Source organism: Bipolaris zeicola, assembly GCF_000523435.1.
Source record: "Bipolaris zeicola 26-R-13 unplaced genomic scaffold scaffold_43, whole genome shotgun sequence".
Lineage (NCBI taxonomy): Eukaryota > Fungi > Ascomycota > Dothideomycetes > Pleosporales > Pleosporaceae > Bipolaris > Bipolaris zeicola.
The window spans coordinates 120,575-146,643 of record NW_006912092.1 but is presented as its reverse complement, the minus strand read 5'-3'; the positions used below and the strand labels follow the sequence as shown (position 1 = coordinate 146,643).

Below are 26,069 nucleotides of genomic sequence, written 5' to 3'. Positions count from 1 at the left end.
AGGGTTCTCGTGTGCGTCGCTGGTTCCACACGGTGCAAGGAGACTGCGACTCTGACTAGCACCCGACATGGCGACCACGAGGGGAGGACATGCACCATGTTGCCACCTGCTCTCTGCTAGTGATGGACGATGAAATTTCCTGGAAAAAAGAAGCGCTGACCATGTATCCAACCGCACGCACACCGAGTTCCTTCAGCCTCGATCGCTACCCTACCGACACTGCCATGTGTTTGACATGAATAGGCCAGGTTGAGCATATGCGCAAGACGCGTCCCGTACACTTTCCCAGAAACAGCAATGGAGACTCTGGTAGCTGCTGCGAACATTCTAGTACCATGCATATACTATGCAGGAAGGAAGACGTCATCTTGCGATTGTTAGTCAGATACATTGAAGATCAAACTTAGTAGTACACGACACGCGCTTTACACGGACGGGTGAAGGTGTCAAGAAAACTTTGATTAACATTTGGCACTTTCGATCATCTCATCAATCGTAAGCGTCCTCGTAAGTTCGATCCAAGCCAGGCACAGTCGCCATCCCACGCCTCGTAAACACTCAATAAACGCCGGGAACTCCCTTCCGTATGCCACCCTCTCCACGCTTCAAATGCATCTACAACTCTTTCATCGCACCAATACATTTATTTCTTGGTGGTGAAGTCGGTCTCGAGGTTTGACGAGCCGTTGTTCTCAGAGCGGCTGCAGTTGCAGGCATCTAAAAATGTATTGTTAGAACAGCTCAACATTGACAAGACTAGCAGCAACGGATTTCTTACCCTCAGCGCGCTTTCCGCAGGCACATGTTGAAGAGGGAAGCTTGTTCTCGGTGGCAGCCTTTTCGCAAGCTGAAATATGTTAGTATTGATATTCGTGTGGTGGAGATAGAATACATACTGCACTGGAGCGCGGGCTGCTTTCCGCAAGAGCACTTAGCCTCCTGGGCGCACACGCAGGTGCCATTGTTACGTCCGCAGCAGACCATTTTGAAATGTGAGGATTGGTAGAGTTGATTTGGTGGACGAGTGAAGGTGATTGATTCTTGGAGTCGAATGTCGTAGACTTGAAGAGCTGAATGCACTGGATGGCAGTGAGAAGCAGGTTCCAGGCTCTTCTTTATACCCGTCACTCTACCTACCTCCGACAGCTACGTCGTTGACATGGACCCTGGATTCGTAGAGGTGGAGTCGCGTGAGTGGCGGCCCCAGCCAATCAGAACCCACTTGATTACGCCTATGTCACCTGTTCTGACTATCAATGCTACGCTGATTATGCACCGCCTTTCAAACGCGCCCTATTTGCTGTAGATTTTCCAATTTATCTGATCGATAGCCATGTCTTGCAGGTCCAGACTTACTCCATGAGTATGTGCATATACATTTGTTCTCATAGGCCAAACATGACGAGTCCGCTCATTTCCTCACTTGGCATTGTGGCAGATGATCTTGAACAAGTGGAGAGTGCATCATTAAAAACTAGTATGTACATACAAAACATTCAAGCATAACCATCATGAAGTCGGCATCGTGTTGCTGCGTTTCATCCCTTTCCCCTTTAGCCGTTCCCGAGCTGGCAATTCCTTGACCACTGTCTTTGGCGAGATCTCCTCAAATTCTCCAATCGCATCCCGCACCCTCACCGGTGTCCGTGGTCGTTCGTCTGTCAGCTCTCCGACAAATGTGGAGCCCCTCGGTCTTGCAGACACCCCTCTTGGAGACTCTGTAGCCCTTCTTGCCAACTCCCTGACTCGTCCTGGCGAGTCTCTCGAAGGACTACTTAGCACGCTCGTGTCACCCGAAGTTCTTCGTATCGAATTATCCCGCTGATGCTTTGACAGTGACTGCCTAATGCGCGAGTATTGCGTCCATTTGGTCAGCCTGGAAGTCCTTAGTACCTCCCCAACGGCTTCTTGGAGTTCTCTTACCGCATTGTTCTGCAGCGCCTGGAGCAGCACAATCGCGTTCTGGTGGTCTCTACTGGCCGTTGAGGGGTTTTGCTGCGCAAGACCCTCTTCTGTTGCATTTGCATGCTCTTTGATAATCTCAAGAAGTCCACTATCTTCCTTGATCTCGTCAGCGATGGCAGCGGCACCCTCCAGCGTCTGCGCCAGCAAGCCTAGACCAAGTAATCCTTCAGATCTGGCTTCGGGGTAAAAGCGTTGACGGACGAGCTGGGCGATGGGACGTGCGATCTGGGGCACCTGTAAAATCTGTATTTGTACTGCTTCGACATCCTTTTCTGCATTTGGTCGTCCGAGGTAGCGCAACATGGCGACAATGGTGCGGCCAAGCTCAATCATGGGATTCTTCATCGTAGTGCTGGGAAGTGGTTTGGATGCAACGAGAGCCTGTTCGACAATGTGTGAGAATATTACAGTGTCCGCTGAGACATCTGCATCAGATGCTTCCGTGTCAGGTCCGACTGTCTCATACATGACTTTCTCAATGTTGTAAAAGTTGCCGGTAACGAGCTTACACAGTATGGCCGCAGCCTCACCCCGAACAGAAGGATCTTCCAGTACGAGCATGCGACAGCATGCTTCCATCAGCCCAGCATCTGCAAGCAAAGCCCTATTAGCTTCTGGAAAAGTGAGATGTCGCATGATACCCGCCGCAGCGTACAAGAGGGCGGGCTTATCGCTCTTCTTCATAATTGTAATCAGGCGAACATGGAGCTCCATGATCTTAACCATGTCGATGCAAACTTCGTCAGACATGGCCAAGTTGCCCATCATGACACAAGCGCATATCGTAGAAGGCTGTGCGCTCTCCCACGGTGCTCGTAACTTGGCCTCCATTCTTTCGATGACTGGACTTCTAATGTTGAAGTTTTGTGAAAAGATATCGCTTGCTGAGGCGGCAGACAACATGCCAATCAGCTGAGCCATGAGGAGAACCTGTGCTTCGTCTGATGAAGTGCTGTCTGCGTTTTTGCTTGTTGCGAGCTCCTCGAACACAGCCTTGATCTCCTCTGGCTGGAGCCGCGCCTCGAACTCCAACATGAGAGTAACAAGGTCGTCGAGAAGCTTTGGTGTTGCTATTCTCTGCTGAAACTCTGGATCCTGGAGGTAATGTACTAGAATGGCGATGTACTCAAGGTAATGATCTTCATCAAACTGGAGTGCTACATTTAGTAAGCTCTTGAACGTCTCGAGGGATACTTCATCCTTGAACTGAGCGTCGTTCAGGTTACTCGTAGTCCAGCTGAGTAGATCTGTAGCGTAGTCGAGTGCTGCCTCTGGTATCCTGTCGAGAACAAGGAAGGTGGTTATCGTGGCATCCAGTCTCAGTGTAGCCGCTGCGGCTTTGGCAGGATCTGTCTGCATGAGCTGCGTGTTCGGAGCGGCTTCCAATCCTGCTCACCAAAGTCGTTGCAAAGATTGAAAAGTACGGCCAGTGTAGTCAAGCGTAGTTCTGCTGACTGGAGATAGCTAATGATGGCCTGTATGTCTCTCACCGCGAGCTCTCTGTTGGTATCTTGGTTCTAGTCAGACTCTCTGTATTGTAGAAGGCTCCACTCCAGGATACAGTACCATTATCGGCCACAGAATTACCGATGACTCTCAAGCATTGCTTTGCTATAAGCTCATCGTCGCGGGCAGCGGTCAAACCCCGCAGCGCAAATGCAAGAAGGCCGCTGTCCCTGAACGGAGCCTGCCATCTCTCTGTGACTGGTTAGTAGAGCGCAGTTCATAGGACTGCAAAACATACTGCGGCCTCCAACGGCGGTTCCAAAGAGTTGTAGCGTCTTCTCTATGGGTACACGGTCCCCACTTGTTGCAAACGCAGCGAGCTTATGCACGTAGTCCGTGAGAGCAGCGGTCTGGCCTGCAGGGTTCCCTTGGAGTAGGCGCTCTAAGGACGCTACGTGTTCGCCAAGCTCCTCATTGGATAGTGGCATATCGGAAAGTTGGGGGGAGGATGGAGAAGTGCAATTGCCGCAAAAGTCGTGACAATGGGCAGGTCAGGTCAGGTGTGCATGGTGGCGGCTGCGCAGCGGGAAAGATAGCAAATGGTTTTTAGTTGCCCCGGTATTCCCGTCCAAGCAACAGCTGCAGAGTAGGATTTGTCAGGCGCAACAGCAGAAAAAAGCTGCAATTATTGGTTTCAGCCACTTGTTTTTCAATACGCGCAAGGCTGGCGAGTTCCCACGGCGTTCTCGACCCACCGGCCGCTTAGCCTTGCCTCCGTTCGGCTCCGCTGGCCCCCCTGGGAAAGATCCCTTGGCGACAGTTGAGCGATCTGGCACTCAACACTCAACACCGGACGACCACGACGACGTTGACTATCTCGCGCCCATAATTTTGCTGACCAAAGACTTTCGTTGAAAACAATTCTACCTTCAATACCGCCACCATGACGCGCGCTCAGCAGACCATCAGCATTGCGATGCTCCTTACTTCTGTGCGACAGCCCCTTAGCCGTGGCATTCAATTCAAGATGGTGTTCTAACATGTGCTGCACAGGTATACCTTGCCCTGTTCCTCCAGGTCGTTCCCCTGCCCCAAAAGGTCCAGGAAGAGATTATACCATATGTAGGCTTTCCCTCCTCATCTGTCAATGCCTGGCTGACCTCAAGATAGATTCCCTTCTGGGCTCTCATCTCCTTTGGCGCCTACCTCCTCTTCAGCCTGGGCTGGGGTGTCTTTACCTTCAACGATGTACCGGAAGCGCACGCCGAACTCATGCAGCAAATAGCAGAGGCACGCAAAGACCTTAGCGCAAAGGGCGTGGATGTTGGCGAGGATTAGATGTGACAGGTGTAATGGGAACTGCATAATTGGGCGTTGGTAAGGATCTGCGGCAAGAGGTGGAACACATGTATTGTATGGTTATTTGAAAGTTTCTGGCGAGATAGGCAGCTATGCAAAACAAGACAACCCTCCAGGCTTTGGTGGACAGTGATGCTCAAGCAGTTGAGGCCGCCTCTGCCTTCTTCTGCGCCTGTTTCAGCTTCTTTTCTGTCTTCATAAATTCCCGAATGCCCACGGGTATGTCTTCAAACAGCTTTTCCTTGTCGGTGTCATCCAGGCCACCGTCCCAATTGGTCTCGCTACCACCCCCGTCATCATCCATACTCGTGGCAACATGGTTCGGCGTCGAGTCCCCAGCCACCATGCTTCCAGTCCCTTTACCTTCCTGCCGCTGAGCCTGTAGTGCGGCTCTCGCCTGAGCCTGCTTCTCTGCCCATTCCTCCATCTCATCTCGATACATGTCCCATACACAGTTCACACAACCAGACATGCAGCAGTTGTCTGGTTCCTCGGGGCGCGGAGGGACCAGAACACCGGCAATGTTTTGTGAGGATTTCAGAATCTCTTGCTTGCGTTCTTCGAGCGCAGTCGTGGATCCGAAGATGATACGTGCTTTTGCGAATGTTTCCTCCTTCGTTGTACGTGGTTGTTCCTTCGGGGGCTCGGGAGTAGTATGAGACAAAGATTGGACTTGAGAGAGGGGCTTCTTTAGCATGTCTACAAGCCATTAGCACAAGCATTTTGACTCCATGCGAGTGAGATCTAACCCTCGTAGAAGCCGGTGATGGGCCTGGCCTGCTCTCCCTCTGGCGCTATATAGCCTTTGAATCTACACTGTATCCGATTGCTGTTCTGTAACCCCATCTGTTCAGCCTCTGTTGAAGCACGCGACCTGCGCCATGACTTCAAGCAAGAAGCGCACAATCTTTGGCGCATAGCCTTTGATGCTGCCTGCGCGATATGCTCCATTTTACCAAAGGAACAACTACGACTCAGCAGTGCAAAGTGATTGAAATATCCTGACTACAACATGCCGAGACTGCCGGTTTACGAATTGTGGAGTTTTGAGCTTGACTGGTATCAGCGAAGAGTTCGACGTCATTTTGCGTCGCATTTCCAACCGTCGGCAAAAGCTGCAGCGAACGCCGACAGGGTCACAACACGCGCCGACGCGTCGCATTCACTCTCGTCGCAAAGCCCTGCCGAGCACGTATACTAGAACGATAATACATTCCTAACACGAAACCGATTCTTACTACGCGCCAAATTCACATGCTTGCCCATCCGGTCGTATACACACATTGAATGTCATGAGCGAGCCATCGTCCAAGCGGAGGAGGACCCACTCTCCCGATGACCGCGCATCAAGTCCACTAAGACAACCTCCACGCCGACCGTCGTTTGCGTCCCCTACCAAAGCCAGCCTTGCGGGGACCTATCCGAATCTCCGACCTTTTACATCAACCCCTCGTCTTAGCGCATCTCCCAGACGCAGAGCTCATGGAGATGTATCAGCCAAGGGAAGACAAGCGCGTGCTGCCGAGGACGCTCAAGAGGCCAGTGAAGAATCAGACCTACCGAACACACCATCCCAAAGAACTTTCGAAGGATCAAATCAACCGCCTCGAGGTATCCTGTTTTCCTCGCCAAGCAAACGACCTCCACGTGCAAAGAATGGCTTCAAACCATCGCCATTGAAACCGAAAGCACCTGCAGTTCAATCAGATGACGGTACTAGGGCTGTGGAGGATGGTCCAGTAGAGGAAAACACACGCAAAGTTGTAGAACAGCAGCCTCTTGATCCGGAGGTAGAGCGGAGAAAACAGGAAAAGGCACGGCTACAGCGTGAAGTGGAGAAACTTGAGTCTCAAGTCTCGAGATGTATGGACGAGATTGAAAAGGAGCAACGGCGAGGCCCAGATGAGACATTACAACCCCAAGAACGTGAAAGTCTACGGTAAGCTTAGAAAGTGACACTTTCGGATCAGTGACTGACCTCAAGCCAGTAACTTCATTACCGAAATCAGCGGAGCAGACACAGAACCGGAGAAGCCAAAAGTATCCAGTCTACTCTGCTCATTCCTTCCATTTGCCGCCATGCCCGCTCCTCCGCCGCGCTCAAAGCAATCAGACAAGCCCGTTCCTTCCCATCGGCCAGTAGAACTAGCAGATCCTCTACCCTACCTAGAAATGTTCACCTCCTTCAAATTCTCAACCCGACTCAGCCTCCCCCGAAGCAAAACCGCCTCATCCGCCAGAAGAAGCCACCAAACCCACACAATCGACATCACCGGCCCCCAGAAGCTCCTCACAGCCCAAATCTCCCTAACAATCGACGCCCTAGCACCCGAAATAACAAAGTTGCAGCTCATCCGTCTGTCCCCATGGGCAGAACACGAACTCGGCACCTTCATCCGCTCCCGCGCCCAACAAAAAGACCTCAGCAACGCCTCCTGGGCCATAAACTCGTACTGGACTCTCGCCCAGAAACGCGCTCACTACTGGCATAGAGTTGAAACAAGTTTCCCCCACCTTCTCACTGGCCGCTCGGAAAAAGACACGGAGAATGCGTCATCACAGGCTCATTCCAAGTCTTCTAAATCTCTTTCAAGAAAGGAACTGAATCGCCATCTCAGTCGTGATACGCTTGTGCTACAAGATGCACATGTCGTGCTTAAGCTTAGTTGGCGCATTGGATTTGATTGGACGGGTGAGGCTGAGTCGCATGTCGTTGTTGAACCGGCGTTTCCTCGCGTTTGTAAGTTCAGACTTGATGAAAATGGGATCGAAGAGAATTTTAAGAGACTAACGAGATGATGTAGGGTCGGAGACGGATACAGCGGATAGCTTGAAGAAGGTGCCTGAGACGTTTGATTCGTTGATGCGGGGGAGGGGGGTGTTTGAGGCGACGAGGATTATTGTTGCTTTGTTGTTTGCGCAGTAGGGATTGGATGTTATGATATAGGAACTGAGGTGTTTTGGGGGTAGAGGAAATGAATATACCCTTTTGTGATGTTGACATGCTTCAGTGTCATCAAAATGAACCAACCCGATATACCAAAAAAAACGCATTCACATTCAAGCACGTTAACTCTTCTCCCCCGCAACCTCCTCCTTAACAACGGCATCCTTCTTCGGCGGCCTTTCGCCAAAAATCTCACTCCCCACCCTCACCTCATCACTCCCCATTCGAATGGCGCCCTCAAAATCCGCACTCATCCCCATACTCAGCTCCAACTTTTCCTTGTCCCACCCCAGTGCCTCAGCAACCCTATCCCTCGTCTCCCTCAGTGCCACAAAATCCTCATTCTCATTCTCCTCCGTCATAGCCTTACTCCGCGCAATCGCACCAATCGTCATGAACCCCGCTAGTTGCAAGTGCGGACACTTTTCCACCACATGTCTGCACAGCACGAGCGCATCCTTTGGCTCAACACCTGATTTACTATCTTCACCGGATGTATTAACTTGCACCATAATCCTCAGTTTACTCGCTTCACCATCTTTTTCCAAGAGGGCTTTACGTCCTTTTTCGAGTTCATTCGCCTTCTTCTCGGTGTCGACACTACTAACGCACCAGAGATTTGGGATTTGCTCGGCGAGGTGCTTGCATTTGTTTGATTGGAGACCGCCGATCATGTGCCAGTGGATGGAGCGGGGCAGGAGTTTGGCTTTTTCGAGCAGTTCTTGGACGTAGTTTTCGCCAAAGTGGGTTTGGAGAGGGTTGGGGGGTTGGTGGAGGGCGAGGATGTCGTTGGCGGGTTTGAGCTTGGAGACGGCGATTAGACGCACCTGGTGGGACGTTTTGTTAACTTGTGTGAAAGAAGGATGCGGAGGGGTGGTACGTACTGGTTTGCTGCCTTTACTCGCGGCATTGATGCGCGCGGTTATGCTGGCAATGTTTTCGGATAGCTGCTTTGCGCGTTGTGGGTTGATTTGCATGTTTTCGGCCATTGTTGATGCAGGTCTGATGTTCGTGTGGAAGACGTTCGACGTACATGGATGAAGACGTCAGTTCGGCGTTAAGCAGGGCATTATCTCCGGTTAGCGCTACTAAAGCACTGTTCTAGTAAACAGCTCGCGTGAGCATTTCCTTGTGTTGTTTGTCTGTAAGAAATGTTTTTGAGCTAAGAGTATTGGATACATTATGTCAAATCGAGATTGCCTAGTCCAGTATCCTGATAATAATGCGTATTGGAGCTACATACCAGTCTTTCAAGCTTAATAATACCGAATCTATGCTGGCAAATGCTGCCGGACCAGAAACTCTTCAAAAAAAGGCACCGTTCAGGCTTACTAGCAGTACAGTCTGTTCATCAAAAGAATTTTCAAATGTGTTAAATGTACCTTTGACTGGAGTGGGAAGCAACTTCATAGCAAGCAAGCCTGTCATTACTAAACACGAGTAGTAAATGTCTAGAGCGAAGAAGCAGACTTAGGGGCCCTCGGGATGTAGTAGATCGCATTATGTAAGAGAAAGGTTCTTGGGGTATATACCAACTCCTTTTGTGACTGGTGAATGACAATACAAACGAGTTTGAGATGTTGAGATGGGCCAAAAGTTTGGGTATTATTTCTGTCCGCGTGAAACGGTCGTCATGTGTCATTGGAAGTCTTTGACAGCCGTGTAATGATGGTACGTTTGGCTCAGACTTTATCGCTTCGCTGACACTCATACCAAATCTGTGTGAATGGGTCATTCCGATGTAATATGCCTCAGCCAGTTGACGTATGGGGGAGTACAAGCATCATGTGAGACCTGTAGGCACAGATGAAGTCGAATGCTAACCTGCTGTTTTTGGAACAAGAATATGTAGTATAATTTCAAACTGTAGATATGCAGCGTAGGTTGAGTAGTTCTGGTGTCGTTCCAGTTCCTCAGTCGAGGCATCCGGATATTGTACCCGGAAGCATCATGTGATGTTCACCGTCGATCCCTCCGCGGATCATGAATGTGACCGAAATTAACACCACACCGTCCATGTACAAACCTTTTAGTTGCCGACAGAGATTGAGCAAATTTCATTGATAACAATAAGACGAATGAGAAGATACGTATGGAATTTACCAAGATGGAGTACCAGAAACCAATGCCGCGCACACGCGGGCGGCTATCGAGCGTATGAGAGGAAGGTGGTACCGGGTGAAGCACAGAGAGGGAGCATGGGTCAAGGAACAGGCAGCCGGCTTGTCGCCCCACCTGCAAGGTAAAGGCAACCCGCAAAAACGGTCACTGTGGCCTTGTATTAAGCCCCCCATGTGACACGCGCTACTTGGTACAATCTGTTATACTAATGAAATGGGGCGTAAACGTCTGTTTGGAGACTAAGACTCCGCAGCTAAGCCACCTAGTAACTTGAGGAATCTCGAAGTAATCTTTGGCATATTGCTTTATATAGCCAAGGCTCCATCTGTCCAATCCCGGATTTATCCAGAGTTACAGGGTATGGTATTACAGGTCCGAAACCTAGTAATAAATGTGCATGTACTGCCGAAGGACGGATCCTGTTGTGTGCTTCTTGGGAATTAAAAGATGACCGCGCCGTAATGTGACCATGTTCTGGCACCATTGTCCTTCTTTTCCACTTGTTGTGATACCTAGTCGACGATGAAATATCTTCTTTTCACAGTAGCGGCAGCGGCAGCAGCAACAGCGCAAGACGCGCTCAGATCGCGACCGCCTCGTCCAGATGCACAAGGACGATACACGCTTGAGGCTGAAGGGATCAAGGCGCAATTCATCCCTTATGCTGCCACCCTCACCAACCTCTGGGTCAAAGGTGGGCACTCGTTGACATGAGCAAGTGCAGCTACTAACGGAAACACAGATTCAAAGGGCAAATACCAGGACATTGTCCTAGGCTATGACAACACGACTTATTACCGTAAGACTTTTGTTGTGCTAGAGTCAGTTCCATCTAACATTGTTTAGCTGTTGACCCTGGACATCCCGTGTACAATGCCATTCCTGGACGATACGTCAACCGCATTGGAAATGCAACATACAAGATTGGCAACGTCCAGTATCACACAGAGAAGAACGATGGACCGAACACTCTGCACAGCGGTACCAACAACTGGTCTTACAGGGTATGGAACGTGACCCGTGCGAGCAAGTCGTCAATCACATTCGCCATCTCGGACGCTTCCAACTCGTCGCTGGGCATGATTGGTCGCGTGGATGCCAGCGTCACATACTCGGTGTCAAAGAACAAATGGCACATTTCCATGGATGCTACATCGCCGGAAGCGAAGACTCCTCTCATGTTGACCCAGCACACGTACTTTCAGCTTGATGCGTTTAGGCGACCAGACAACCGGACCATCTGGGATCACACCGTGTACATGCCCGAGGCGAAGCGCGTGGTAGTGACTGATGCAAATGCTCTGCCCACGGGGGAGATTGCGCAGATTGCGGCGAATGCGACTGATGATTTCTGGTCAGCGCCGCACAAGCTCGGGTTTGCGTCGGACAGGCCGGGCTTCGAGAACCACTGCGGCAATGGATGCCACGGATACAATGGCGCATGGGCATTCAACGAAAAGAGGGACAAGGGCAAGAGCGTGCTGACAATAGCGAGCGCGTACAGCGGCATCAAGGCGGACCTGAGGACTGACCAGGACGCGGTTGTGCTGTACACGTGCAACTGGAACGATGGCAAGACCGAGTTCAAGAGCACACAGGGAGTTGCCGGACAGGACAAGTTTATCCCGCGCGACGGATGCATTGCGATTGAGGCGCAGGACTACCCGGATGGCATCAATCAGTAAGTAGAGGGATGAGTTGTGACGTAGTCGACGAGCCAAGCTAATAGTGTTGAACAGTCCGGAGTGGGGTCGGCTGAACAAGCAGATCTTCGGGCCCGGCGACAAGTACCACTGGGAGTCGTCGTGGGAGTTTGGAACGCTCTGAGGGAGAGGCGAGGCGAGGCAGGGCGAGGGCTGGCGGCGGCGGGCAGCATGGCATGTGAAGGAGCGTACGTAGCGGGAGTATGTAAGCAGCCAGCTATGCAACCAACCCCATTGCATTGACCGACTGTCGTGTCTGGAGCCCCGCACTCAGGCGGGGGGGCGGCCGGTGATGCTCGCGCGCCGCCCAACAGGGTGAGAGGGAGAGAGCGTGTTCATGATTGCGAGTGTGCCGTGGGTGGCGAGTGTCGGTCGGGATGCAGCAGCCCAGCCTGACGGGTACAATGCGTATGGAAGTGGTGTATGTGTAAGTATGTGTAAATGCAAAAGTGAAGCAATGATGTTTGGGCGGGTGAGAGGATGGGGGAGGATGCACGCTATCACTAATAAGCTGGGCGGGCTGTTCGGCACGGCGGGCTGGCCTCGATGGCTAGGCCGGCGGGTGCATGTGCATGGCCCATACCGGTACATAGTACGTACAGCTCTCGTCGGCTGCCGCTTTGTCGTCGTTGTCGACGTCGTCGAGTCTTGCTCGCCCTCTCCCTCGCCCTCTCCCTCTCACATACTCCATCCAGACCGACATTCACCCATTCTTACAAGTCGCCCACCACTCTCGCTGCAACAGGCCGTCTCAGCTGAATGCACGCCGGGCTGACATGCCGGCGCCCGTGTCATTGTCTGCAGCCTGATATCTGCCCATTTCGGCCCTAACAGCATCATAACGCGGTTTGCCCATCACCGCCCTGCCTGGCTGCCAAGAAACGACATCATTTCACCAATCCTTGCTCACCACCACCACAACAACCACTCCCACCCTTCGCCCTCGCCCTCGTCCTCGCCCTCGCGGCCCTCACGCCTGCTCCCTCCCCGCCGCATTGCCCATGCGCTGTTTCTGTCAATCGCGACTGCCATCCCACCCCGCCCGCGTTTCCTGAGTCGCCAGCACAGGGAGAGGCACCCTCGCCGCCCACATTCCCTAGCATCCATGTCCTTGTGACACTCGCTATCGCCCACCAGACAGCCTCACCACCCTCCACCAGCCTGCCCTCGCGATAAGACTTTATCCCTGTCGGAACTGTCCGTGACACGCTTCTTGGGTATACACGGGCCCCCCAACTACAAGTTCCCCACTATCCCCCTCTCGCTCGACAGCCTCGTTCTCTCGATTCTCTCCCTCCACAATGGGAAACTCGCAGGGAAAAGAGTCTCTACCGGAGCGAAGGGGCCATGGCCGCCGCTCCAGCGCACACAACATCGCTTCTCCAACCACAGCCGGGCCCGGACACGACAGATCAAGCAATAATCCCTATGGCAACTCGAGAAGGGATAGAGGCAGCAGACCAGACCTGTCCATTCTCGGCTTCCGATCAACAGACCATGCTGAGCGAGATCCTGCTCTCGAGCCGCGCCGTGAGACAAAGGCAGAGAGGGAGGCCCGGAAGCTGGAGAGAGAGCGTATTCTTCGGGCGCAGGAGCGCGAAAGAAGTCTGAGAGAGGAGGGTGTTGATGGAGGCTATTTGGTCACACTTGGAGTCTATACCGGTCCCGAAGACTTCAGCAAGGCCGCGGTGCGACAGCTGCAGGTACGGCATCACACCACTACCGTTAAAACATCTTACTGACACATGCTAGATTGAGCGCCGACTTGCTCCCTTTTGGAGAGGTCTCGATGACCACCAAGACACTTGGACTGAGCACCAGCTCGTCGAAGTCGTAAACGGCCGCCCGCTACCCGCTGCCGACGCCATTCCTCCACAAGAGCCGCCTCGACCGAACAACAACCTCAGTCCAGTATGGAACCCCCGCAACTCTGAGCCGAACCTGAACCAACTTACTGTACCCATGGGCTCCCGATCCATGTCGCAAGAGCCAGAGCGCCTATCACCTTCGCACCCCGGCTCCTCTCTTCCTTCACCTACATCGCCAATGTCCAACCAATCCTCCTCCTCGCCCTTCTTCCGCAGTCGCGCAAAAACTCTAGCTTCTCTCGCAACCGGTTCGCGCAATGCATCACAGGCCGACATGGCTCCCCAGGAAGTACAGCTGCCAAAGGATCCGTACGTCAATGGTCAACGGGTGGAGGCTTTTCTATACAAGAATGCGTCAGAGTGCCCCATCTGCTTCATGTACTACCCACCACATCTCAACCGAACACGTTGTTGCGATCAGCCCATCTGCTCAGAGTGCTTTGTCCAAATCAAACGTCCGGACCCGCATCCCCCGGAGCACCACGGAGAGCCTGGAACCGAGGGCTCGCCACCCGCTGAGCCGGAAGAGGAGATCCAATTAGTGTCAGAACCCGCTGCATGCCCATACTGCACACAAACCGAGTTCGGAGTGACGTATGAGCCACCGCCTTTTAGGAGAGGCCTAGTCTACAGCGGCCAGGGCTCAACCCATTTGGGCAGCGCAACATCGGCAATGTCATCCACGACATCCTTGCATTCACCCACTTCCGCTGGATCGGGACGAAGAAGGGCAACGTCACTCGCGGTTAATGACAAGACAGTTGTTACAACAGATATGGTGCGGCCTGACTGGGCGAAGAAGCTTGCGGATGCCAAGTCCCACGCTTTACGAAGGGCTGCTGCGGCCACGGCTCTACACAACGCTGCCTACATGATGGGCAATCTGCAACAGGGAGAGAGTCGCTTTGGTATCGGCAGGCGAAGGCGATTATTCACTACCGATAGCGGCGGTAGTAGTGGAAATGGGACACCACGACGCGAAGGCGAAAGCTCTTCAGGCCAGCAGGGATCTTCAAGCGATTTGTTTCCCAATCGGTTGAGCTCGAGGAGAGGCAACAGACTTGAGGATCTCGAAGATCTCATGATGATGGAGGCTATCCGTCTTAGTTTGGCAGCCGAAGAAGAGCGTAAGAAAAAGGATGAAAAGGAAGCTGCCAAAGAAGCCCGGAAGGAGGAAAAGAAGAAGACCAAGGAGTTCAAGAAGGTCGTAAAGGCCCAACGTAACATTGGCAGCGGCTTTCACCCTATATCTATTGACGATGTTGATGGCGCAGAAGCCAGCAGTTCGGGTGCAGTCGGAAAAGGTAAAGGAATCGACCGATCTGGTAGCGCAGGTGGCTCCAAGTCAGAGCTGGGATCGAGTTCACACACTGCCTCTACCAAGGATGATCCTCAAGGCCATCTTGAAGCCAGCCGTGCGCAAATTCAGCGAGAAACGTCCGACTCGGCTAATTCCGCAACGCTCGATCCGCACAGCAACGAGCAGCAGTCACACCGCGCTCTGATGCGCAATCTGTCAAACGCCTCGTCGTCCACGTCGTCGTATTCCGAGTCCTACCAAAACTCGTTGCGACAAGAGGGTCAGAGCAATCTAGTGGCCGGTTCATCATATTCACCCAGTCTGAATGCTTCAGGGGATAGTCCTCCACAGATCCCAAATATCCCAACTAACACGGAGCCCATGTTCAACTTTGAAAGTCTTAAAGAAGCCATTTCCCCGGAGGAGGAGAATAAGAACGAGAACAAACCCCAGTTTATTGAGGATGTTGGAGAGACGAAGACTCAGTTGCAGGTAGACGGTGCCAACAAGGCGGCTGAAGACTCGACAAGCAGTACTGCAGACGTTTCAGATCAACTGGCTGAGAGCACAACAACGCTCAGGCCAAATGACGACGCGCCAAAGGCGGTCGGTGCTCACAATGCTGGCAATGATGAGATTAGCCCGGCGCCTCCTGTTGAGTTTGTTTCTGACGAGCGCTCTCACATGGACCAGAAGCATATTGGGGAAGTCAGCATGGCACATGAAGTGAGCCAGCACCACGCTACTCAGTAGTTCTCACATTCATAACCCAACTTTTTTTTTTCCCAAAGAATCATTCCACACCACTCCTATCACTTGCATTCTCATCGGTGTTTCTTATATGGCGTTGGGGTGTCATTTTTGTCGGGCGAGCATTCCGCCTCTTCTTCTTTTTCTCCATCCGCAAACAATCGCTATAACTTTTTTTTACTATGTTGGTCAAAGTCATATACGTATGCACACAGATGCTTTGGTGGGATAGTTGGGTGGAGAGGGGGAGGGGAGTGAAGATTGTTATTATCAGCATTTGAAATCCAAGGCAGATTTAAGCAAAAAAGAAAAACAAGGGGACAACAAACCCGGGGCTACTCCATGTGCCTGAAAGAAAGACAAAGCATGTGCCCTTTCTGTTGTGTGAGTGAGTGTGTGCATTAAGAGACTGTTTTTTGGGGGTTGTCTGCTGGTTTTTCTTTCTTTTCTTTTTTAGCGGGGAGGGAAAGGGAGGCATCATATACAAGACACAAGTGTGTGTCGATTCGTTAAAGTATGTGAAAAAGAGGTTTGAACCTGGGTTATTTATTTATTTTTCTTCAAATCAAAGACAAGAAAGCTAAGTACAATGAGTCAAAAATTTACTTCCTTTCTGGCAAATGTTCGCTTTCTTTCTTCTGCTTATCTTCTTCTTCCACTTCTCTCTTTCTTGCCCGCGACTCGGCTCAGCTCAGCTCTTGTAGCCTCTTACTCGGGTATATATCCCTTTCATTCTTCTTCTTCTTCTTTCCGCCCCCCCCAGCCTTGTTATCCCCACAAAAAATTGGTGGGGGAACGGCGCGGATCGGGGTTATCGAGTAGTACTCTCACGCACACTCTCTCTTCTCTACCTCCTTCCCTCTCCCAATCGCATAACAAAAAGATTCCTAACAAACTCCCTGCCAACCAAAAAAAAACTCAAATTCAGACGCTAGACAAAAAGAATAAAAGAAACCGTGGTTATCGTATTCAAATCATTAACCCCCCATGTCGCGCGTGCGTGCGTGCGTGTGTGTGTGTGTGTGCCATTAGGGGCTCTCTGCGAAGTGGAGCGCAAGTCACTTCACTCAGTACATCAACGCCTTGATATCGCGGTAGCTCAGCAACGCGGTTGTAGATTGGCGGGAGAAGAAGAGAGACACTAGGTCCATGATGTTGCGCATCAGCGCGTGCGGTTTGCCCGGGTGCAGCAAGTCGAGCAGGGTGAGGGACCAGCAGGCGAGTTGGACTATGAGGAGGAAGGCGATGCAGATGCGGAAGGACGAGTCTTTGCCCATTGTTGCTACCGCTGGTGTTGATGTTGGTGTTTTGTGGAGTGTGGGAGTGGTTGATTGGCTGGTGGAAGATCGCAGGTAGGGTGGTGACGTGGTTGGTTTGCGAGTGTGGGGTTTGGAGGTGGGAGACTGACTCGCTTGTTTCGGGGGGGGGGAGGCGTTTTTGCGTGTGTGTGGAGAGAGAGCGAGGCAAGTATGTGTGCGTTGTAAACCGGTAGTTCGCAGGATGATGCGTGTGCTTTTTTTTCTCCCTTCGGTTTGCGGGTGTAGTTCGCAGGAGTAGTGGCGGTGGTGTGCGTGTGTGTTTTTGGTAGCTCTTTGGGGAAAGGCGGGAAAAGAGGAGAAGATGAAGGAGTAGCGCGGTAATATAGATGAAAGTAGGTCGGAGTTTGGGGATATGAAGGGGGTAGCAGGGGATGCGCAATACGGAAAGTGAACACGTCTACTAGGAGTTTTAAATTGCGAATTTGAGTGTGCTGAGCGTGCGCGCGCGTATCTCTTTTGAAATCGGTTCCAGGGTCTGCTTTTTTTCCTTGCGCGCGTACGGGGAGGGGGGTCAACAGGTATAATTTATGCTTAATTTTTTGCACAAACGGATAATAAAGAGGGGAAATTGGCGAGGTCGGGTTTGGTTGGATGGGAGAGTAGTTGCAAAGGTGGAGTCCGTTTTTGTTGATATGTACTCTTGGTTTGAAGTGTCGGTGAGAATCTGGATCCGTTGGCAAGGAAGGCAAACCCAGCGATAGCCACTCGTTCGTACTAATCCCAAGCGTTTACTTTTTTATCCGGCTGGAACGTTGAACCCAGTCGGAGGAATACGAGTGACAGATGACAGGGTAGAGAAGAGGAGGAGGAGGGGAAGCTCAATGTACTCTTTCACACACCGAATTATCGCCCTTGGACCCTTTCGTCAGTGGCGCAAGCCTCGCAGTCAGCTGGTAGCTACATCTTCCCACAACCCCGTGATCCTAGCGTGCGGGGGGCCGTACAGGCGGCCAGGAATCGTGTGAGGAATGAATGTCGGTGTGTTGCGATATGCTCGGGTTCTGAGAGCAGCCTAGTTTGTTTCTTTCGGGATTGTATTCTCCACCCACACTAAGCTGACGTACTAGGTCTTCGGCCATTTGGGCTCTCGACCACCAATCCCTCATCCCGCTATCTGCAGCTATCTGACTCTACTGCCGCTAGTAAGCTAATATTGGTAGACATGAAGATATAATTAACAGCTGTTAAAGAGTGTTAATTCTCATATCTTTAGCAGCCGTTACTTATTAACTGGATTTAAAATAATGATTAGTTAATCAATTTAACTAACCACACACTATCTAAGCGTTATTCAGCCACCGAAAATTATCCAGCAGTGCAGTAAGCACCCTAGCAGCAAAGAAAGGGCCGACTACGGCCGCCTTTGCAGAAATAGCAAGCGATCAAAGTCACACTTGCAGCAGCGCAAACAATGACCACGACCATGGATACGAGATGGAGTAGATACTTGATGCGCGTATCAATTGCAGAAAACAATATTATCTCATCATACCAATTGGATACAAGGACGATGCAGGGCGGTACCACGCCTCCAGCTTCAAGAGTAGCTCGTACAAGCTCCGTAGTTTCCATGCGACTAAGTTTGTCCTACCAGCCCCCCTCCCCGAACATAATGCGCATCTGGATACAGTATTAGAAGGTGGTCAAATATATGGGTGAGCATATCAATGGCAATATCTTTGCGAAATACATAAGCACATAGGAGTATGCTATTGACCTTGAAGTAATCAAACTCCTCACTGTTACTTGATTAGATACCTTTCACATTATTAAACCTACTTATCCCCGCAGTTACATACTTCCACGTATCAACCCATTCCCCTACCAGCCATTCGTCATTGAGAACCACCTCTCATATCAACCTGGCTCAAGGGTATTAGTCTCAAGATCCATTTTATACAAAACCTATTATCGGCAGAAAAGTTATCTCCTTTATAGTTACTTTATCTCATCTCGAAGCATATCAATATTTCTTTCTTCGATTCTGTAGGGAGTGAGCTATCTAGATGCTAACTCGAAATGATAGAGGATGAAGTAGCTAGGTTTGAGATGTTATTGATTACGAGAACAAAGGAACAAACGCTTTCGATTGGTGGAATGTTGGCTTCGTTTTGTAAGCGCTGATTGCTGTTGGTGCTCTTGGAGATGTAGTTCTCTCTTTGAACTTAGTGCCTAGAGTAAGAAAGATCTGTAGACATGATAACGCATTAAAGGTTACTCATGTTGATTGTGTTGGTTTAGAACCTAATTGATGTTGGAAAACTACGGTATTGAAATACGTGCTGGAATCTTGCCATTGAATGGGCTTAGGGTATCTCAAGGTAGACCCATTTTGGAAGGACGGTTTACAGTCACAACCATGTAGCTTCGTTACTGTTGAGGGTGAAGTGACTACTTCTCTATGATTGGTTCAAAGTGTAGGCTAGTGCGTGTTAATCTAGGTAATAACTAAGTAGTAACCCAGAATCTAGTAAAATGCTTAATTACTTATTTTTGTAACTCTTTTCAATCAGAGTAGCAATTCTAGTTAGAGTGACTAGTATTTACTCTGTTAAGCTCTAAAATTGTAATGTTGGTAGGGGTGCTCCAAAGGCCGCGTAGTTAAAAAACGAGTTACTCCAGCTTAAACCAACATGGGTTTAGATCCGCCCGCCCGCGTGAGCTGCGTCTCCACATGGGCATTGCCAGCGAGGCTGCACATGCATGCGTCCCGGCCGTTCTGTAGCAGGAATAGATCTCCTGCATGCAGTTGCATGTTTTTTTTGAGGGGTGGCGAAGCAAAATGCTTGTTGACATCATGAGTGGCGATACTGTTGGGTTGAGAAATCAAGCCAGTTTTGAGAGACTGGGAGAGATGCTTTGTAGTTTGCAAATTACACTTATCGCTGCTGCAATTGTAAAATAGTAGCGATACCCGTCGTCGTGTCAGATGTCATGCGCTGCGGCAGCTACGCATACCTACGCACATGCAGGGTTGGTCGGACTAGGGGAGACCCACTCATGGGCTTTGATGGTCCACTTAGCTTTGGTATGTTTTGCTCCGCTATAGGAGCTACTACGCAGACTCAATGGCGCTTTCCGAGGTCACACCGTCGGGTCGTTACGATCGGCGACCCGAGGAAGGTTGAATTCAAAGTAGCGGTGATGCGATCTATGGAATTTACTAGAGAGGCCTTGGGGTGGAAAGAGCATGTGAAATAGCCTGGTTCATTTCATTTATGATGCTTAGTAACTGTCATTTGCGAGACCATGGAGGATACAAGAGTATAACGGAAACTATTGTGTCGCGGAAGGGTAATACGAAACAAACCCTTTTTTACTAAGGTATAAATCCCTAAGAGCAATATTAGATGTATAGATGAATTAGTTTCCTCGGCCTCCCAAAATCTTAACGCTGGGCAGACATTGCGGAGTTGTAAACCTGTCACGTGCAGTGTAATGGTGCAGGTGTGGTCCCATGTGACGGCATACGATGCAGTAGTAGTCTTCACTTAGAATACGTTCAAGGCAGATGTTTGGATCTCGAACATGTATTCTCACCAGTTTTACCTTTTATCTGCCCGACACCTTGGTAATACTAAAGCTTCCGAAAATAGAAGCGGTGTACACGGGGATAGACTTTCATCCATCCGATGCAGAAACGCTCGGCAACTTCTCAGCTACAGAGGGTTTTTAGACCGAAACGAGAAAGACATTGACCACAAAGTAGCACTGTGAATTTTTGAGAAGTCAGATTTCGAAGATTGTGGAACCAGCACTGTGGGTGAAATCTTGACAGAGCAAGTATGTCATTAGGGTTGGAACTGCCTTGCTGATACACGGAGAATGTGCGTCATACTATAGTAGCGAAACAAGCAGCCTAGGCCATATCATCATTGTGAGCGTATCGAATAGTCACTCGAGCCCTATCAAGGTTGTCCGAACAGCGGTGATTCTTTGCTGCTCCATCTCATGTGAATTTAAACCACAGTGCACTACTACATAATACCTAGCATGTATCAGCTATTTTAAACAGCGCATACAATAAGCCCGAAGTAGAGTTTCTCTAGCCGTCACAAATTGTATATACCAGACTTTAAATAAAGGCGGTGAAAGAGACAAGTCTAAAGAGCAGACATCTGGCTTCGCCGCACTAGCCCACTGACAGGCGGGATGACGTCTACGAAACCCATGCTCATGGATGTTTAAGTAGTCCAAACATTGAAACCCAGTAATGTTGCGAGTGTGATGAAATGAAAGCGAGAGTGGAGTAGTTCGGTAGGGCACGTGGAGACATAAGCAAAGTCCAGGATGTGTGACAAGATCTGCGATGACATGGCGTAAGAAGGGTTCACGCTGGATTTTCGGGACGCATGCACGATTGTGTGCACAGTGCTTGTCCCCGCATGTGGTAGGTATTACTGTGGTGTAGAAGCAGGAGCATTCTGTATGCTCGTGTGTGTGTATGTGGGTGTTGATCTTCGTGTTCGTGAGGATCATGATTGGCATCGAAGACTTGGGTCGGTGACGGCAGCGGCTTGAGCCCTACTAAGCGAATGGGGACCGCTAGCGGCCGATCAACAGAGGTTTGCCTCTTGATCTGCAGTGCTAACACACGGCAAGCCGTCTAGCTTGGATTCAATCTTCTTTCCTCCCTTCTGTGCAGCGCTGATGGATGGTGTTGAGTATAGAAAATAAAGAGGTGGTTTTGGCAGGGTGCAAGGGTGGCGCAGACGCCACAGGCATACAGCCAGTAAAAAGCAAATTGTGCCTGGAAGCCCCCCGCCATGGGGCTGAAACGGACAGAGGATGCAGCTCAATAGGGGAAGCGATTACGTGGACAGGTTCTCGATTTGGAGACGACTCCACCCGGGGATAGGCGAGCCTGTGGGTTAGATGGTTACTGCACTTGTCGATGCACATACGAGCTGCACAGTGCAATGTCGGCTATGACCGTCGGCGCAGCTTTCCTGAAAAAAAATTTCTTCGAGTCGTCCCTTGCCACTAGAGCCACAGAGCAGGACTATGAATAGAGGGTTGGCAGAGTATGGCCGCTGCCAGATTACTTTGCACCGAGGTTTCACCCGGCAAAGACTATGGCGTGGGGCGACTGTTTGGAACGGTGTGTACAAGTGACGCGGTAATATTACGGCAATGACATCCGATGGCACGTATCACAGCTGCATGGCCCGTGGAGCATGGCGTACAATGGTCTGGAGAGAGGCGTCCATGTACCGGCTGTGGTGACATTGTTGAGGCCTATCGATACGCAGCGTTTGCCCAAACTCGTTGGCCAGAATGGATCCACGCCAGGGATAGCCGATCCTCGGGCCCGCCGTCCTGTCTGGCACAATCCAGGGGTCGACAAACAACTCTACTGCACCGCGTACAACAGCCAGCTCGCGATGAAGCAACGGCCTCGAGGTTTGCCCAGTGTCGCCATGAAACCGACGGATAACGGGATATTGTGCGGCCAGCAGAGGCCATAGGCCCATTCCGTGATTCGCTGTGGCGAGTGCTAGCGGGGTTTCATATCCCGGTCTGTGGCTTTCCCGCTAGACCATCCCTGCATGCCTGGTGTCAGTCTAACGCCTCGACTCCAACACACGAGTTGCTCCTTGCTATTTCTAACTTTCTTTACTCGCTCTTTTCTTTCCCCCTCGCCGCTGTCGTTGTGCCCTGAAAGGCTTTTTCACTCGTTCGCCTGTTTCTTTTTTCCTTTTCTTCGTTACCGTACGCAGAGATTGACGGCAGGCCTTCGTCGAATTGCTGTCCCTACCCCATCTCTCCACTATATCGATCGCTCCACAAATTCGCCTAGTCAAAGGTGCTTGACGCACATACTTGACAAGCCAGGCATCTCTGGGTACATCCTCGTACCCTCCAATTACGCGGCCCGCATTCATATTCACGTCTTGCCCACGTCTTGTCGGCAAACGGACTTGCTCCAACTAACCCCCACCAAGTCTCCTCTATGACAAGTAAGCGATCCTCAAGGTCTTTCCGACTCTCCAGTCAAGGCTTTCAGCCCATAAACAACGCCGCCATGGACAACCACGCAACAAACATACCTCTCGAGACTGTCATCAGCCACACGCCTTCACACTCACCCTCCAATGCCCACAATGAAAAGGCCGAGAGGTCACACATGTTCACGCGCGGGCGCAGGAAGTTGGCTGCCATAGATGAGAGGACAGGCGCGCCCATACCTCCTCGCGATCAGGAAGAAAAGACTGCTCTCAATCGCATGGGAAGGCTCTACACCAAGATCTTGAACTGGAGTATTGTCACGCGCTACATGGTCTATGTCGCACCGGTTGCGCTCCTATTGGCCATTCCCATTATTCTCTCGCAAACTGGTACCATCACAGGTTCGATTAGCGGCACAAACCAGAAGAAGTTCTGGATCTGGATTGAGATCATCTGGCTGAGTTTCTGGGTCATGAAGATCGTCGCCCATTTCATTCCTAATATTTTTGAGTTTTTGGTTGGAGTTGTCAGTCCTGGTGTCAAGAAGTACGTCAAGCTGCTGAGAGCAGTAGAAAAGTCTTTGTCGTTCGTCCTATGGATGGTTGTCAACCAGGCCACGTTCCCTGCTGTAAGTGTCTCGTCTTTATACCATCACAAAATGTCATGGCTAAGTTTACATAGCTCGTTCGACCCGTCCCTGGCAGAACTGGTGATAGGTATCCATCTTGGCTTGACCCTATGCAGTCAGTTCTGCTTGCTCTCCTTGTCTGTACCATCATCATCTTCGGCGAACGCGTCTTCATCCAACTCATCAGTATTAGCTACCACCGCAAGCAGTTTGATGATAAGATCAAGGAGTCAAAGCGCAACATCTACCTTCTTGGTGTACTCTACGACACTTCGCGAAGCTTGTTCCCCGCCTACTGCAACGAGTTTGCTGAGGAAGACTACATCATCCAGGATACAATTCTCGATCTCGGACTATCCAGCAAAAAGGGAACCTTCAAGCACGGTCGCTCGGGCAGCCGCACCCCTCTGCGCCTCATCCAAGAAGTTGGCCGAGATGCCGGTCGCATTGGTGATAAGATCACTTCAGTCTTCGGTACTATTGCCTCAGAGATCACTGGCAAGAAGGTGTTCGACACCAACTCAGCTCACTCGATTGTCATTACTGCCCTTGAGAGGAACAAGAGTGCCGAGGCACTTGCCAAGCGTATCTGGATGTCTTTGGTTGTCGAAGGCAAGAACGAGCTTTACCTAGAGGACCTTGTCGAAGTAATGGGACCCAACCGCCAGGAAGAAGCGGAGGAATGCTTTGCTTCAATTGACCGTGACGGAAACGGCGACATAAGCTTGGAGGAGATGATCCTTACCGTGACCGACTTCGCCAGGCAGCGCAAGTCTATCAACTCCAGCATGCACGACGTTGACCAGGCCATCAACGCCCTGGATGGCCTTGTCATGACCATTGCCCTAATCATCTGTCTCTTCGTCTTCATCGCCTTCCTTGCCCCAGGTTTCCGCACTACTCTAGCTACGTCGGCTACTGCTCTCCTTTCCCTGTCTTTCGTATTCGCTGCTACCGCTCAGGAAGTTCTCGGTTCCTGCATTTTCCTTTTCGTCAAGCACCCGTACGACATTGGCGATCGCGTTGATATCACTGCAACAGAGCTGACTGTCGAACACATTCAGCTGCTCTACACGGTCTTCAAGCGCGTTAGTAACGGCAAAACTGTCCAGATCCCCAACATCGTTCTCAACGGATTGTGGGTGGAGAACATCACCCGAAGCAAGGCTATGCGAGAACAGGTCTCTGTCTTCTGCGACTTTGCCACATCATTTGAGGATATCAACCTGCTCAAGTTGGAAATGCTCAAATTCGTTCGGGAACCAGCCAACGCTCGCGAATTCCACCCCGACATCGATATTGAGGTTGTCAGCATTGCTGAAATGAACAAGTTGGAGCTTCTCGTCGAAATCAGACACAAGAGCAACTGGTCCAACGAATCGCTTCGTGCTGCTCGCCGGTCCAAGTTCATGTGCGCATTGGTCGTTGCTCTCCGCAAAGTTCCTATCAATGGCCCAGGTGGTGGAGATGCTACTCTTGGTTCTCAAGATAAGCCCACTTGGTCTGTTGCAGTTCCCCCGGCCGAAGCTGTTGCTGCATACCAAAAGTACAAGGAAAGCGCTGATGCAAGCCGTATGCACCCTCTCAACCCACCCAAGGACGAGAACGTTGGTGCGTCTACAGGAGTCGATTACCTTGGTGTTGGTGGTGAAAGCCACGCCATCTCTTCACTCAACAACCGCAGGCCCGGCCATGACGCAGTCCGAGATGACACTTGGGAGGCGCGTGGCGACGATGCTAGCACTATCGGCCGCCCAAGCATGGACCAGAGGCCAGACATTGATGAAGTCCGTGGTTTGCTGCGCAAGGTCAGCTCTGTTGGAAAGCGCAAGGGCGGTGCAACCTTGTCTCCATACGGTTCACGCCTCTCTGTAGACAGTACCCGTCAGAACCCACCACCACCTCTACCACTCCAAGTAGTACCGTCTACCAGCCAGGGCTCATTCGCACCACCACCATCAGCACCTTCAACAAGGCCTCCTCGTAGCACAGCGCCCGGCTCACCGAGCTCAATCTCTACGGGCCAGGTAGAAGAGTTTTCGTATCAGACCATGGTCCCACCGCCTCGCTCACGGAGCCGACCGCGTGCACCGCAAGTAGAGGAGGACGAGGGTGAGAGGATGTGGGGTGCTGGGTCTAATAACCCGTACAGAGGCCAAGGATCACCACAACAAGGACCATCTAAGCGCGAGTAATGACACTAGCTGAGATGTTGTAGTGGCGTTGTTCCCCTTGTCCGGAAAAAGGAAAACAATGTGTCTATTTAGGGACGATGGTGTCCACATTTTCTGCTTCTTGTGTAATGTATAGAAAAATTGGGGGAGATGTATAGCATCGTGTCGGTGACTTGTCCAGAGGACGTTGGTCTCGCACTTTTGGCGTTTTTTTGTTCTTCCACATCTTAACTCGCTACAATCCCCAATGCGATTTAGCGAAATAGAAATCAATTAACCATTTCTTTGGTTTACTATTACAAGTGTTCGTTCTCGTATCACGAAATTTGTTCCATTCTCTTTTCAAAAATAACTAGTCCTGCCGTGTTTTTTTTGTTTTTCTCTGGAGTACGAATACGAAGTTCCTGTCACGTGCCACAGTACCATGTAACGGGGAAAATCATAAGACGCCCCGTTATTATCGAATTTAAAAAAAGGGGAGAACAAAGTCCCATATAACTTAGATATCCTTGCCTTCATTAACCCCCAACCCCTACCTCT

General features: G+C 50.9%; 10 protein-coding genes across 10 annotated transcripts; 5 read left to right on the top strand and 5 right to left on the bottom strand.

The window, feature by feature from the left end:
• Window positions 1–643: 643 nt before the first annotated feature.
• On the bottom strand, window positions 644–984 carry COCCADRAFT_3652 (uncharacterized protein; the record flags this gene model as incomplete). The annotated part of the gene is made up of 3 exons (XM_007712371.1): window positions 644–717; window positions 779–847; window positions 897–984. The coding sequence occupies 3 exons, from the start codon at window positions 982–984 to the stop codon at window positions 644–646; spliced, it is 231 nt and encodes a 76-aa protein (XP_007710561.1).
• A 525-nt stretch (window positions 985–1,509) lies between these two features.
• On the bottom strand, window positions 1,510–3,899 carry COCCADRAFT_24907 (uncharacterized protein; the record flags this gene model as incomplete). The annotated part of the gene is made up of 4 exons (XM_007712377.1): window positions 1,510–3,314; window positions 3,362–3,475; window positions 3,532–3,663; window positions 3,710–3,899. 4 exons carry the CDS (start codon window positions 3,897–3,899, stop codon window positions 1,510–1,512), a joined length of 2,241 nt encoding a protein of 746 aa, XP_007710567.1.
• Window positions 3,900–4,354: 455 nt separating this feature from the next.
• COCCADRAFT_91720 (uncharacterized protein) lies at window positions 4,355–4,749 on the top strand (the record flags this gene model as incomplete). The annotated part of the gene is made up of 3 exons (XM_007712426.1): window positions 4,355–4,402; window positions 4,465–4,533; window positions 4,582–4,749. The coding sequence occupies 3 exons, from the start codon at window positions 4,355–4,357 to the stop codon at window positions 4,747–4,749; spliced, it is 285 nt and encodes a 94-aa protein (XP_007710616.1).
• A 157-nt stretch (window positions 4,750–4,906) lies between these two features.
• On the bottom strand, window positions 4,907–5,616 carry COCCADRAFT_91780 (uncharacterized protein; the record flags this gene model as incomplete). Its single annotated transcript, XM_007712425.1, has 2 exons — window positions 4,907–5,469; window positions 5,520–5,616. 2 exons carry the CDS (start codon window positions 5,614–5,616, stop codon window positions 4,907–4,909), a joined length of 660 nt encoding a protein of 219 aa, XP_007710615.1.
• Window positions 5,617–6,062: 446 nt separating this feature from the next.
• Window positions 6,063–7,696, top strand: COCCADRAFT_91637 (uncharacterized protein; the record flags this gene model as incomplete). Its single annotated transcript, XM_007712424.1, has 3 exons — window positions 6,063–6,709; window positions 6,759–7,510; window positions 7,575–7,696. The coding sequence occupies 3 exons, from the start codon at window positions 6,063–6,065 to the stop codon at window positions 7,694–7,696; spliced, it is 1,521 nt and encodes a 506-aa protein (XP_007710614.1).
• Window positions 7,697–7,839: 143 nt separating this feature from the next.
• COCCADRAFT_24904 (uncharacterized protein) lies at window positions 7,840–8,706 on the bottom strand (the record flags this gene model as incomplete). The annotated part of the gene is made up of 2 exons (XM_007712376.1): window positions 7,840–8,544; window positions 8,602–8,706. The coding sequence occupies 2 exons, from the start codon at window positions 8,704–8,706 to the stop codon at window positions 7,840–7,842; spliced, it is 810 nt and encodes a 269-aa protein (XP_007710566.1).
• A 1,654-nt stretch (window positions 8,707–10,360) lies between these two features.
• COCCADRAFT_35357 (uncharacterized protein) lies at window positions 10,361–11,665 on the top strand (the record flags this gene model as incomplete). The annotated part of the gene is made up of 4 exons (XM_007712423.1): window positions 10,361–10,532; window positions 10,581–10,637; window positions 10,685–11,519; window positions 11,578–11,665. 4 exons carry the CDS (start codon window positions 10,361–10,363, stop codon window positions 11,663–11,665), a joined length of 1,152 nt encoding a protein of 383 aa, XP_007710613.1.
• Window positions 11,666–12,842: 1,177 nt separating this feature from the next.
• COCCADRAFT_3645 (uncharacterized protein) lies at window positions 12,843–15,462 on the top strand (the record flags this gene model as incomplete). The annotated part of the gene is made up of 2 exons (XM_007712370.1): window positions 12,843–13,244; window positions 13,294–15,462. 2 exons carry the CDS (start codon window positions 12,843–12,845, stop codon window positions 15,460–15,462), a joined length of 2,571 nt encoding a protein of 856 aa, XP_007710560.1.
• A 1,064-nt stretch (window positions 15,463–16,526) lies between these two features.
• Window positions 16,527–16,736, bottom strand: COCCADRAFT_91715 (uncharacterized protein; the record flags this gene model as incomplete). The annotated part of the gene is made up of 1 exon (XM_007712422.1): window positions 16,527–16,736. The coding sequence occupies one exon, from the start codon at window positions 16,734–16,736 to the stop codon at window positions 16,527–16,529; it is 210 nt and encodes a 69-aa protein (XP_007710612.1).
• Window positions 16,737–22,803: 6,067 nt separating this feature from the next.
• On the top strand, window positions 22,804–25,550 carry COCCADRAFT_91752 (uncharacterized protein; the record flags this gene model as incomplete). The annotated part of the gene is made up of 2 exons (XM_007712421.1): window positions 22,804–23,355; window positions 23,409–25,550. The coding sequence occupies 2 exons, from the start codon at window positions 22,804–22,806 to the stop codon at window positions 25,548–25,550; spliced, it is 2,694 nt and encodes an 897-aa protein (XP_007710611.1).
• Between the last annotated feature and the right edge of the window lie 519 nt (window positions 25,551–26,069).